The sequence below is a fragment of the Drosophila tropicalis genome, unplaced genomic scaffold, assembly GCF_018151085.1.
Source record: "Drosophila tropicalis isolate 14030-0801.00 unplaced genomic scaffold, ASM1815108v1 contig_573, whole genome shotgun sequence".
Classification (NCBI taxonomy): domain Eukaryota; kingdom Metazoa; phylum Arthropoda; class Insecta; order Diptera; family Drosophilidae; genus Drosophila; species Drosophila tropicalis.
Window position 1 is genome coordinate 2,711,609 of NW_027173049.1, and position 14,849 is coordinate 2,726,457.

Below are 14,849 nucleotides of genomic sequence, written 5' to 3' on the forward strand. Positions count from 1 at the left end.
TTTCAAAAACCTAATACCCTTTTTGATTTTGACGCCTTATTTGCAACCTCCAGTCGATCTAGTTGGTCCGTCAATTCGTTTGAATGAAATATCCTTTTAGATGCAAAACTCTTATTTTGATAGAATTATATTTGATACATCCGGCTCGAAGGACCAACATGAATAGGGCTCCCAGAGAGAAGGAAAATAACCCAATCTTCATTTGTTGAATTCAATATATGAACTGTTTTTATTTACAAAAGAATGGAGTTTATATAAGGAATCTTAGGCTCTAGGGGCGGAGAATTGTTCTTTAAATATCTTATTCTAATGAGACTCAAATCCACGTTTTCGGAGATTGAAAATTATTACTAACACGTGTGTGGCTGATTGTCATTCTAGTCCTATGCTGGGTTAGTTGTTTGTGACAAAAGTACAGTTGTATTATATTTTCTTTAGTGCATCTGATTTGGTGAAGCCGCCTCAGATATAACAAAGATATAAGTATATGACAAAGATATCTTCTGCAATTGTTTGCATTTAATGATGTTTAACTATACTAAATGTTGGCGACCTTATTTGTACAATACCTTTTGTTAAACAATACATTACAATTATCTATTTTAAACCCCAAACATCTCAATGGAAAACAGTGTCTCTTTGAAAAGATTATTTGGAGATATCCTGAAAACATCTAGTACACAGTTTTTTAAAACCCAACATGCCTTTTAAAACCTCTAATAGGTGACCCATAGAAGAAGCTTTGTCATAGTGTATAATTTAATTTTAAGCTCTCAGCCCAAAGTTATGTGTTCAATGCCAAAACAAAAAAAAAAAAAAAACTTAATTAAATTCAACTGTTTTAGAGAAGCATACCTTTAGGCTGACTTTACACTACAGGAAAAAAAATAGTTTTCATTCGTTCACAGTTGTGCAATAGCATAAAAATAAAGACAAAAGCTATTAATTTCATACATTCAATTTTAAAATTTAAAAACCCAATCCTGACAACAATATGTGTGTGAATGCGTCCCATCAGATGAAGTCAACAAACGCATCAAACCCTCATATCAGTTTCAAACGCTCATGGCAATGACAATGACCATTTATGCAGAGCAATGCCACTGCCCCTTGGTTATCAACAAAATGTATGAATATGCACAAAAATAGTATAATGTGCTAATATACGTACGTACGTATGTATGTAGACTCCGGAAGTCAACCTCGGACGAACCGAGGTTCACATTCCCTTATTATGTATAACTCTGTTTATTTGATTGATCCGTTTGAACTACAAAGATGGGAACTAAGTCTAAACGTCACAACTTTAAAGTCTTTAGCTTATGTGGAACATGAAAACACATTATAAATTTGTTCAGCCAAAGCATATTATAGAATTCAGAAGTATGATATGGGATTCCTTTCAGAGTTTTTAGAATATAAAGAGAAATTTGTGCGGGGTAATGAACGCTATGACTAACGTACATGTATACACATGGACTTATCTGTTAATGCAAATGACTGACCATTTGGCCCAGGGCATTCCGAAGAGATTGAAGTGAAAATTAATATAAATTATTTACCAAAAAAAGGCCATCGGTTGATTTGTTAATTAGAAAATCAAATGGCGACACGCGCCAGTAAATCATACGTGCTGGAAACTTTCGAGGAAAAAAAGGACTGAGAACAAATCGAATTGAATTTAATTATTTTTTGTTCGCCCTTTTTTCCTGGCATTTGACTTTGCCCGGCACGTGCGAATCGAATTCGGTTCAAAAAGCACAGAACGAAGCCAAAAAACACATTAACGGCCGGCTATTTTGTCATTTGAATATTTAATGAGCCTCTTGTTAGGACAAAAGAAGAATGCCAACCATCAAGCATTGAACGGGGCATCGAGAAAGAAGAATAACCCCAAAATGGAAAGTTAAAGTCGGAATAAAGAAATAGAATACAAAAAGAAAGCAAAACTGTCGCCCGACCGAAAGAAATTCCGTCCTCAGACCCCTTCTTTGAGTCCTTGTTTGACCAAGTTGTCCTTGTATCTCATTATATCGTTTCTGGTTCAGTCAATGTGGATAAATGGACAAATTGCCGCACTGGAAAATTGACCTGCAATGGCGGTGAAGCGAATGAAACGACAACCACATCGTTATGGTCAACTGCAGCCAATGCCGACCACATGCACAACCGCCAACCAGGCATTGCCAAATGCTTCACGATTCACTAAAAATCAAGAGTAAAAGTGCTTTTATATGCGGCCACTCGATATACTAATTGAACCTGGCATAATACACTGAAAGAAACAATTGGGATGACCCTTTTCTTTCCTTGCTCAACGTCGTTGGATCCTAAACATTTCATTGTCCTCTTAAAAATTATCGATAAACGAATGAAGAGATCTAACCTTACCTTAAAGAATATGTAGGATCCCAGCGATTTTTTCTCAAGTGTATTAAACCTGTTTAACAGTTAAAATTCTATATGTTTTAAATTGATTAATTAAATGCTTATGAAAATCAAATGAATGAAACTGGTTTAGTACATACATAATAATTATGACTTTGCGTTTTGGCTCTCCTCACCAGTCTGTAAGGTGTTCTGAAGGTGCCTGCATTCATTCAATGGATTCTCACCTGTTTCTTGAAGTGCCAATTAGATGTTAATTGACAGAAAATTCAAGCAAATTTTGCAATTTGTTGCGTCATCAGCTGATCGATGAGGGACTGTGTGTTTGCATCTGCGTTATCTACTCTTCAGATAGCATCAATCAGACTAAATGATCGCAGAACAAATGAAATGGCAAATCCTATATAAAGAGAAGCTTGCATTTTTAATTGCGCCACAATTCCAGTTTCCAGTTTCAGTTGGGAGGCATTACAACAGCCTTCTGTCTGCGTCTCCGTCTCAGCGTCAGTCTGACAGTGATAGTCATAGTCTGGACAGCTCGAGCCGTTTCGAAGTTTCAAGTTTAAGCCCGGCTCTCGACCAGCGATTCAGTGCTAAAAGGCAGCGCGACGCGAACGGTCCGACGACTCAGAGATTTATTTGTTTATAACAAAGAAGGGGAACAAGCAAAAACAAAGGCGGAAAAAGTGTGTAAAACAAAATGCTCAAGTGTTAATATAATAAAAAAAGAATCTCTCGTGCTTATGCTGGACTGGGTGGGGGTTATGCTGGTGTGGGATACCACACCTAGATCCAGAACCAGAAGCAGACCCAGACCCAGACCCAACGCGTCTCGCATACGAAAGACAATTAAAACTTTTGTTTTTCTAAGCTGCCATCAGAATGATTATCTTTATTCTTTTGTTTCTCGTTTCATCCTGTGTTCATAGGTTGAAAAATGCTTGCCATACTTGGAGCACTTTGTCTCTTGCAGACGATAACTTTGGCCCCAGCCCAGGTGAGTGTTTTGATTGTCCTCCGGGGAAGGGATGTCGGGTCCATGCAAATTGGTTCCCAGCACCTGCTTCATGCAAATCACTTACAATGCCGCAGACCCAATCAATGCAGTCATAGAGACATTCAGAGAGAGAGAAATGGATACACATGGACTCCACATGTTTGGAGACAGATCCACTCAACCAGGCCATTTTGCGGTTAATTCTTTCAGCTTGTTTTGTGTTTATGTTGCGGCCATGTGTGGCGAGGTGCCAGGCTATGTAAAATGCAAATATTTTAATTACAGCTCGGTGAGCTTCACATTGAACTCGCCACCACATGGTCAGACATGGAAACCCGTTTGCTCCACTATCCCAGAATAGGCTATGCGTCTGTTTATTTATTTACAATTTGCACAAAAGTTGAGCTCACTAAAACATTTCCACATTGCCCATTAAGCCGTTGGCAGGTGCTCGACGATACCCGGGAAACAATAATTAGTTTTCATCAAATATGTTCTTAGTATTTAATATTAGTTGGTTCCGTTCCATAAACCGTTTGAAGTGATTCTATTTGGTTTCAAATTACTTTTCGGATCGGGTGCTGTTTAACTAATTTTAGGATTAACCCTTCGTTGAAGAATATATAAATGCCCGAATTTGCATTTGAACAAGACCATGTCCTGTCATAATAATAGTCAGCAATCATTCAGCACTCGCAAATGTTCCAAATGTTATAACCATGTTAAACTTTATTACTGCCATCCACTCACACTCACATTAATCGCTGAATCCCATGCAAATTTGCCTGCATAAGCCTAACCGAAACCACGAAATCAATAGGATCACTTATTCCTGCGGACAACATAATCGAAATTTGTATAAGCTACAAAGCGCAATCCAATGATTGAGAGCAAATAGCTCTTTGGCCAGGGCTCTGGCGTTGATTTCATTTGCGGTTTGGTTGCATTTTACCCAACAAATACCAACATTGACTCGGTTGCAGGTCCAACTTTTGATTTTCGCAATTTGGGTAAAGTGCTCACAGCCCACAGTGGTTTCAGCCGTCGCCATTAAACTGTTGGCCGTTATGCAACAAGCACAACCAGCAAATCACTGAGACTATTAAATGCCGGTAATGAAGAATTTCGTGCTTTGTTTTTAGTAGCTAGTTTCTCAACACTTCCACATCCAAGTCCGTTTGCCGTCGCCGTCGCCGTCTCAGTCACTGTCTAATTGCAGGCAAAAGGCGCTCGCACAACTTGGCAATTAAAACTTTGGTTATCCATTAATCTTTGGCAAGCTAACTATAATTATACATCATTTTAATAACTGTTGCCTTGAACTTTAATCCACTTGATGACTAACTTGGAATATTTTTGTGAAAATGTCGTAAATGCATGCAAGTATATTACACATACGCCGTGTTGACTAGCGCTCTGTCATTGAGGCCAAAAAGCAAATATCCGAATTGGACTCTTTTCAAATTTATTCCATTGCCAGGATTATTTCAAATGAAGGGAAAAGCATTAATATCACGATTAATATTTTAGTTTCATCTATTGTCATTCAGCTTTCATGAAGGACATTTTCTGATATAAGTGTCGAGTTTCTTTTTGCATCGAATTGGTGAAGTAAATTCGACAAGGCCACATTTCTTTTCCTTTTTTATACCATGCACTGTTAGGGTAAAAAAGTATATTAAAATTGCCAAAATGTTTGTATCAGTCAGATGAAAATGGGCTTGATGGGTTCGTGAATCCCAGTAAGTATCAATACTATTGACCAATTCAAGAAAAGTGATTGTCAAGAATGAGCTTAAAATCTTCGTTTTACTTGGTGCATGGTATGCCAAGGTCTATTCTTTCACTTTCCTCATTTCTCCTCTTTTTCCTTTTGTTTACGGCCCACGGGCTAATAGAATTTAGATTTTAATCTCCGCATGCATGAATTTTGCATTTCTTAGTACAACAATAAGAAAAAAATAACAAAGTTTTCTTTTTCCATTTTGCCGATTCTTGTCAAGGGGAATTGAAATTAAGAACCCGAGTAAAGTGCCCCAAGAAGGGTTACTCAGTTAGAGTTAAACATAATTTTAGCACTCATTTCTTTGGAATTCATGCAAATTGCTGGGCTCGGGATGGACTTTGTGGGCAACCGAAAGGAAGATTAAGTGAGTGCTCTTTGTGGGCCATGACCCAAAGCCTATGAATTTTGAGAAGCACAATCTGCAATCTTTAGCCATAAACGTAAATTAGCTGAAACATACAATTGTCCAAAGTGCCATTGTGTTTGCCCAAAGGAGGGTGGCGTGGAACGAGTGTAGGAGGTGGAGACAGTTGTTTATGCCCATCAACTCATTATTCCTTTGACTTTGATGATTTTTATCTAGATTAAAGTTATGGCCAAAAGCAAATGAACAACAAATAAGCATATCGAAGTCATATATAAGCCAAAAACAAAAAGCAGGATAAAGTTTTCGTCCAAATGTGCTCTGTGAATTGTTTGAAACATGAAATCCCTTTATATTTTTGTTCTTTAAGAAATTGTAAATTTATCTCTAAATTTAATTCAGAAAATATGACTCGAAACCAATTACAATTAAAGTTTTAGTATAAAGAATCGTCATAACTTTTCTTTTATTCCCTACAAATATTTGAGCTTCATCTGTCTAAATATTATGCCTGACACAACAGAGAATGTCGTACCCTTCTAGCAGAAGGTTACTCTGCACTTCAGGTTGTGTTATCATATCTTCATAGTCAAAAAGATGATTTATGATTGATGACAGATGGATGTGGTTTCCTTTTAATCCGAATTCTATAGTTGCTAGTATTATGTTGATAGTTTACATATGATGACCATACTGATAATATTAACAATAATAACCTTCTTCTAGAATCAGTTCACTGAAAGGGTGTGCACTATTTCAGCACAAATGTTTCTGGGTTTCTTTTGTTTAGGAATGTTGCTGGGAAACATTATTTGCATTGAAATAAAATTCAGAAACTGGATGGCTTATCAGGCATGCACAATATGTTTCCGAAAAATGAAAATGCAATTGAAATTTTCAATCAATTAATCCCAAAGGGAGTCTACACATTTACTTAAATAATGGAGAGATAAAAGTTTTATCAAACAGTTTGTATTCAACTTGTCCTTCAGCCAACCTCGGCCTCAGCCCCCCAAACCGAAGCCCGTCAGCCCACTGACAGCCACAGTTTCTGCCTCTGTCTCAGCCAATAAGGCAAGTTCTGCCGCCTTGTAAATGTGATTTATTTCTTAATCGTATTAAAGCTGCTTATATTGCATTTTCAGTTCAGTCGAAGGCAGAGCGGTAAGCAGGGGTTTCGGTGGAAAGAGAAGGAATGTTAGCGTTTGGAGAAAACTGATTTAGTAAACGGTTGACTTGGCTTACGCCGGAGAAACCAAACCGCTTAGCGGCTTCCAGGTGCGTGTATACGTATATATGTATGTGTGTTAGAGTGTGAGGCTTTGAGTGGGTGTGGGTGTACCTGAAAGTGTGCATGTGAATCGTAGCCTTACTGCATTTGCATATCATTACCAGCTGAAGCAGGAGTAGCCGGAGTAGATGGCACTTGACAACTTTAACCACTTTAAACAGTTGCGAATAAGTTTGAGACTCCACACCAAAGGATTGTCCTCTCACAACACGATTTTTATATACGATTTTTGCGTTAATTTTAACCTTATGACGTAAATTTAGTTTGCAGGTTTTGAGGAAGTCTGCCTTACATTAACGAATATCTATTGAAATCAATTAAAAACAATATTCTCATAGTCCGCCTTCACAACGAGTAGAATGAAAATCTTCCAAAGAGAAAGAAACACATACAGTGTCACAAATCTAAGCCATAAATTGCCAACTTGAAGTGGGCATCCTGCGAAACGTTGAGATTTTGGTGTCTTTGGAAACGGACGACAGCGAACGATTGACCAATGCCGCCTTGCACTAATATTGGGTTAGAGTCATTGCCATTCTCTGCAGACAGGTCCTCTACGTGCACGGCCGTAATTGTATAGCCATCGGCATTCTGGAAAAGAAATTTGGGGATTTATACCACATAAACATATCGATTTGTTTTCGTATACTAGATAACTGTGGTATTAATATTGCGGATCTCTCACCTCCGAACCGTAGACAACATCTCTGCTGGACATATTGTGGGACAGGTGGATGTCTTCTGTGTACAATGTGCTAGCGTATTTATTGACATGGCCCCAGGTGACTGAGACGCCAGCAACGCCGTCAATCGACTGCAAGAGCAGAGCCAACAGCAACGGCAACAAGCACAATGGTCGCTTGCCAGGAAATTCTGTTGTATATGTCATCATGACAACAACATGGTATGATTTCCACTCCCACTTCTCAGCAGCAACACCTCCACCACCAGCTACCCAGCCGCCTTCTCGATTCACTTTCACTTTCAGGGTCGTCGACGGCCTTTTCTTAGATTTGAGGTCGCCTTTCACTCCCACATTTAATGGACGGGGCAAGTTCTTTGGCTAACCCAAAGTGTGAAACTCAAATGAGCCGCTGTCAGGGCAACCAAGTTAAATATTGGTGTCTATATCGAGAGCCCGCTCGCTTATCAGTGTTCAGGTGTTTCAGCGCTCTAATGACTGCACACACGATTCAAATACAATTCTAAATATCCAATGCTTGATACCCTCTCTTCCATTCACCTCTAACGTGGCTAAGAGTCGAACCCAAACTAAAGCAACTACAACTTTTCCTGGTATTCAGAGTAATTAGTATTCGACTCTAGTAAGATAGCATGCTTATCTTTTATGTTTTGTTTTATATATGTTTGCGAACACTTTCATAATTATTGATAAAGTATATAGCTCATGACGCTCAGTCAACTCGTTTAATTTTACCTTCAGCTCTATGGCATGTACAAACACAATATGCAATCATTCTCTTTTCCTCTCATCATATGCTCTGTATCTCACTCTCTCTCTCTCTCTGTCGCTCGCATGATCTCTTAGCTTCTTACGTTCTAAATGTTGATTAACAATTCATATAGAATACAGAAAAACTGTGTAAATACTTGAAACACATTCCTAATGGGCAAATAAAGAGTGTGTGTTTCTAATCGAAGTTGCTACACACTTTAAGATTGAATTTCAATAAATTTCAATTAGAAACGCGTATCCCTGTTGGATGAGACGACTTCTCTATTGGCTAAGACACGTTTGTAGTGTCCTCATCTTCATATTTTCATGATGTGATGATGGGTTGCAAAAAAAGAACTTTTGAAATTGACTAAATGGAAATTTATGCCAATCTCAAAAAATTCATATTGGAGTTTATTCAGCAAGTTTTGAAACCTAATTTCAATTGATTGGCACACACAAAGCCGAACAGCCAAGAGCCAAACAGCCTCTAGGTTTTTGGCACAGGCATAAGAAAGGTGAAAAGTTTCCTTAATATTCTGGTAAAAATGACCAAGGTTTTAGGGCCCAAAACTTTTAGGCGGAGGCGGCGGGGCGACAAAACTTTCAATAGCATTAAGTATACGCAGCGTGTAACTAACAAACAAACTTTTTGGGGTCCTTCTCACATTTCGCCGCAGCTGATTACTTTGCGCGACGGCAAGGTGGGCGTCAACTTTGCCGGCTATCATGCCGATGCAGGACTGGGAGGCTTGCTCACCGGAAACTCTGCACATGGTGGTCTAAGCGCCTCCGCTGGCACACCCTGGGGGGCTAGAGCTGCTGCTGGTCTTGGCGGCGATCTGGATGGTAAGTAAATGGGCACGCCACGCAATACGTTAATTGATTTCATTTTGCTTAATTTACGCATAGGTCGCGCAGCTGGAGTGGGATATGCAGCCGCACAAGCTAATCCCCAGGTTGGAGCCAGTGCCCTGTTGGGCGGCAGTGCGGGTGAGCACGGCTATATTGGGGCCGAGGCTCACAGTCCCGGCAAGGTCGCCATTTCGGCAACCCAGCACAATAAGCAGCCAATCACATCCGCACCGCTAGGACAGGCACCGCTACCAACAGTTGCCAGTCATGTCCAGAAGGTCAAGCCACCCAAGAAGTACTCCCTGATTAAACAAGATGTAAGTACTGAAAAAAAAAAAAAGAAACACTTTCTAGGCATTTACCTTTAAATGCAAATACAAGACAAAAGAATTGAATATCGGATCAGTCCGATATTTATATATAATTACCGTTTCTGAACTAACTCTCTTCACCCCACACCCTAATCACATTCCCGCACAAATCATATTCATGCGTTAGTCGAACCGCAGAGTGGACAACAAAAATCATGTTGAATCAGCCACAGAGCTGTCCAGACCGACACCTTCTCTGTCTGCAGCGTCGGCATCGGCATTGCCATCATCTCCAATCCACCAGACATCCGTGCCAGCTGGTTCGCTTATAATTGTCAAACGACCACGCCTCCATGCAAAGCGTGAACGTCATCGCCAGCGTACAATCTATGTAATGCAACAGCCGCAGGAGGAATACGTAGAGGAGGTGCATCAGCTCGATGAGGTAACCGGCAAAGGACACATATACAGAAAACACATTTACACATCAAGGGCAACAAATATCGCTTTGAGGCTAAACACACCAACCAACACCCTACTTCCCCAGCCACCCAAGCCTGACATGGTGATGGCTGAAACCAAAATGTTGTTTTTGCTTTATGTTTAATTTTGTTTTTGCTCGTTTCGATTGGGTGGCAGTTAAATTGAAGTGTTTTTGGTTTTTTTTAATTTTTGGGTTTTTGGTTAAATGCAACATCGTATTTAACATCATAATCATCTCTCCCTAATGCCAGGTGCCGTTGAAAAGTGAAGCCAAAGTGGTCCATCCCCTTAGGTACACCAAAACGGTCGAGAGACCACAGTCAGTGGACAGACATGTCGTGGCTTCGCAAGGCAATCCCGTTGGACTGGCCCTCGATGTAAGCAAACATATGTAGTACTTTTGGTTACATGAAGATTTAATCCAACTTCTCGCACCCAGATTCCCATTGGCATTTTGCGTTCCCTGCAGCAATCAATTGGCGGTTTAATCGGAGGCAATGCTCCCCCTGCCCAAGGCGTTCCGGCGAATTCCGGATAATATATTTAGTATTAAATATTCTCTACATTTTTTCGATTAATCAAAACTGTGTCAGTATAACAAATAAATTTCACAAATTCAGACCTTGAAGTACTTTTTGCCAAATGAACCGATGCACAGTGGGGCCAGTGAGTTTTAAATCAATTCAATGCTTTACTATGAAAGTTTGCAAAAGATTAAATACCGCATCGCCAAAGCACCGATTTGAGATTCGAAACTCAAGCCTTAACAGAGTTTAAGGCTACCCAAGATTTCTGGAGTCTCCAAAAGATTTGCGGAAAAGGAATGAGAACGATTGCCCTCCAACCAACTGGCGATAAATCTATTGGGCAAAGGTGAACAGACAAGGCGCCACCACACCCTTTTGTTTGGGGATTAACAAGGAAGTTTGGTGTTGGCCGCATTAGGGCCAAAAAGTTTTTCTAACTAAAATTACGTTTCAAGCGTAAGAGACTATGTGATATAGTCATCCGATCTTGATTAAATTTTTTATAGTCATTACGAGATACTCCAGTATGGACTTACGCGCTGCAGCTATGGGGTACAGCCAGCAAATCAAACATAGAAATACTGCAGAGATATCAGTCCATGACTCTTAGATCAATAACAGGCGCTTGTCGATGTATGACCAACCCAGATATCCATAAAGATCTCCAAATACCCACCGTCATAGACGAGGTAAAATCTCATACAAGTAGATACATACATATATCAATAGGCTACATGACCATGAAAACGCTTGGCATTAAGTCTGTTAGATAACTTTGTCACCACAAGACGTCTAAAAAGAACTCATGTCCTGGACCTGCCTTATAGAGAAACAAATAGGTAGTTACTAATATGTAAATATGTAAATAAATGGATTGAGTTCACTGGAGCTTAAACCATCCGGCTATTATTACTTATTTTTAGTCAATTTAATATATATAAAGAGAAAATGACAATTGAGTCAAAAGTTACGAAGTTAACTTCCTATACGTTTTTAGGTTTGTTAAACTCACAAATAATAACTTTAATGACTATGGCTTAAAAAAATTAGAAAGGTTTTTGAGAAAATTGACTCTTGTGATTGCCGTTTCCATAGGCGCGAAATGACATAGAGTTGCGATTCGATAGATACTTGCTGAATGCCCATACTAAAAAATCTAAAAAAAAAAAAAAACAATATTTTGAATTCTTCCTCCAAAGCCGCTGGAAACTTTCTGGGTACAACTTTTTCGCCATATCTATGCTCCTGGTAAGCCATGACATATCTGCATTTTAGACATTCGCTTGGTGCATGGTATCCAAAGTCGGCACGGCGACTCACTTACTTCATTGCATATTTTATAAGTCGAAAGAAATTCTTTTTTTGTTTTCGTTTAATATTTTCCCTAAACATGATAAATTAGTTAATTACGCCATAAAACAGTTTTTACTTTTAACGAATTTGAAATAATGCCTCGTGCGAATAGACTATCTAATATTTAATGCCTTAAAACTAAACATTGTCAAAAGTAATGACTGAGCGGAGCAGTAGTTTGCATTAATTAAAATATTTACGACCGCCTAACAAATTAGCGTGCAAAGTTTAGTTTGATATACAGGACCTCTAACAATGAGATTTGAAGTATTCAGTATTTAAATTTCGTCAGACCATGTAACGAGTGAGACATATAAAGTGGACATCGGTCTGACCTTTTTAGTGCTTTATAGGTAACCGGACTTCGTCCGAAACACTTTATTTTTCTTTATTCTATTTGTACACAAATTAGTAATAAAGTCCTGACCTTAGGTCTCTCGTTAAATTTCTAAACGAAATTTTGTAGATTCGTTTGAATCGGCGAGGAATTTTAATTGTGGGTTTCCCATACACCTGGCGTTATTTACTATGATAAATGCAAGGATGATGAACCACAACAATAAACAGGAGAATATCGTGGAAATCATTTGAAACTGACAGCGAATAGTGTTTTAAACATATGTCTGGAAAAACGTTGTGTGTGGGTTATAAAAGGAACAAAAGGTTTCTAGTAAGTGAGGGGGCTGGGAGTTGCCTTTGTTTGTTCAGGAGCAAAGATATGGCGGGCGCACGCAGGACCTAGTGTCCGTTTTCTGCTTCTCTTTTTTGTGTTTGGGCAAGGGGAGAAGAACCCGTGTGAGAGAGCAAAATATTTCACACTCTGGAACCACAGGCACTTGGTGTGTGGGTGGTAGTCACACATGAATGAAGGCACGGCAGACACAAAGACCCATAAAGAACAACAAGAATAACAATGGTGGATGTGGAAAGGGAAAGGGAGCCGCGTGGTGCTCCAGTACATACAAACATACATACATTTCGATGGAGAATATGGGCTGGGTATTGGGGGTAGTGGCCGGAAAGGTAGTTGGCAAGCTCTTCTTTTTTCATGTTTACCTCGCTGAAAGTCATGACTTTGTAAATTGTATGTATGCTTGTGTGTATGCGTTTGGACAGGGAAGGGTCAGAGGTTAGTTATGTAGTTAACAAATTGAAATTGCTTAATTAATGTTCAGCCCAAATATTTTTGTCAGAATCTAAACTTAAAGCTAGGTTTATAATTCACATTATACATTTTGACCCAACACAAACCATCAACAGCTCGGAAAAATTGGTTGAAAAATAAATACATACATATGTATGTATATAGGTAGATTTGTATATAAGGTTTTGTGGTTAGCCTATTTGTTTACTAAGTATATTTTATTTTTATCACAAAAATACTTTACATTTCAGTTAAACATTAAAACATTTAAGTGCCCAGAGGTCATCAAATTTCTAGGTAATTTTGTGGATTTTGAAACACAGAATTTGGAGCAAGCGAAACTTAACCTTCTTATATAGATCTCGGACACTATAAGAGCTAGATCCTTTAAATGTTAAGTCATAAGTGCTCGTGTCTCGTGTATGTCTTCTGCTACAAAGATGTTTAAGGAATAATCTATGTTTGGTCTAATGAATTTAAAATAGTTATTTCACTTGGTGCATGGTGTACCCTAATCGGCGCGTCGAGTTACCCTATTTATTTCAGTCTTTTTCTGCGACTGGTGAGGTTAAAAGGCGACGGCGCTTGCTCAATTGCTGGTCGCGGTCGCCTAATTAAATTTTACGCACGTGCCGCACAAATTATATTTAACCTTACCCCACTGCCCCTCCTCCATAAACACATACATACACACACACACGCCTAACACACACACACTCAAAGTTTTCGCTTCAACCTACATATATGTATATGTATTTTAAGAAATTTTCTAATTTAGAGAATAAATAGCTGGAGCACAAAGAAAACGTTTGTTAGAAAATTGAAAAGGTTCTTTCCTACTTTTTAGCTACAATTTATGTAGGCACACATTCTATATATGAATGTGTATGAATGAATGAATGAAATTCACACACATTCTCCCACACACAAGGACGACCAAGGCGCGCCCGAAGGTAGGCAATACCAAAATCTTAAAGTCTGCCGCCGAATTGTGCATGAAAAGTGAGCTTAAAGCATACACCTTTTGTATAACTGTTGATCATTTTCCATGCGTCGATAAATCAAGTAATCAGAGTCTTAGGTAACCAAGTAACGCTGTTTACTTGGATGAAGACGCGGTTGAATTTCCCACAAAGTAAATCTACTCCAATGTATATGTAGTATGTATGTATATTGCATTTCTACTAACTACACGATGAGGTTGTAGATTTTGGTTACTTGCGTTACCTGTATCAAAACCATCTGCCTAGTCCAACGAAATGGGCAGACTGCCTTAAATATTCATTGCTCCAAGTTTGTGGAAAATTGAGTGCAAACAAGTAGATATACATATTCATGTATTTCATATTAAGTTCTCTTCACAAAAAAAAAAACATAAATTTAAAATAAAAACCGGTCCTATGTAGGCAGAAATTAAAAACAAAAAACTTTCCATTCAACTGTCACTTTTAATTTAAGTTTGGTTGGGTTTTATCTTACAAATTGTTCAATGGAAAGGTAAGGTTTTCCTATATCTTGCATCCCATTATAATTAATTGAAGCAATGGACTTTTCAGTGCGGGCTGGTGGGTGAAGGGGCGTGGCATGCAAATTCAAATGCCACGTGCTGCTTTTCATGTGTGTTGAGTGTTATTTACGAGGCGTGTAACATATTTTATGCAAATTGTCAACAGTACGTGGCAGCATACAAGAATCTACCACATCAGCCAGTGATTCCCCTTCTAACCCAAACCCAATTCCCTTCTTTCTAGCCAACCTGTTGACACCCAGCAACCAAATCGACTTTCACTTTGCGGATTTGGGCAGCCAGTTCATTGACACTATAGAGCAGCCGCAAATATGTATAAATATTTATTGTATATCAGCAACATTTCCCCAGAAAATGTGTCATTGA

General features: G+C 38.8%; 1 protein-coding gene across 2 annotated transcripts; it reads left to right on the plus strand.

Moving 5' to 3' along the window:
- Positions 1-2,838: 2,838 nt before the first annotated feature.
- LOC137575323 (uncharacterized) lies at positions 2,839-10,559 on the plus strand. Of its 2 annotated transcripts, XM_068287837.1 has the most exons (7): positions 2,839-3,074; positions 3,318-3,385; positions 8,963-9,131; positions 9,195-9,454; positions 9,636-9,893; positions 10,183-10,308; positions 10,371-10,559. In XM_068287837.1, the coding sequence occupies exons 2-7, from the start codon at positions 3,326-3,328 to the stop codon at positions 10,467-10,469; spliced, it is 972 nt and encodes a 323-aa protein (XP_068143938.1). In that variant the 5' UTR covers positions 2,839-3,074; positions 3,318-3,325; the 3' UTR covers positions 10,470-10,559. The 2 variants fall into 2 exon arrangements, with proteins under 2 accessions (XP_068143938.1, XP_068143939.1); XM_068287838.1 differs by lacking the exon at positions 9,636-9,893 and having other exon boundaries at positions 2,848-3,074.
- The last annotated feature ends 4,290 nt before the right edge of the window (positions 10,560-14,849 follow it).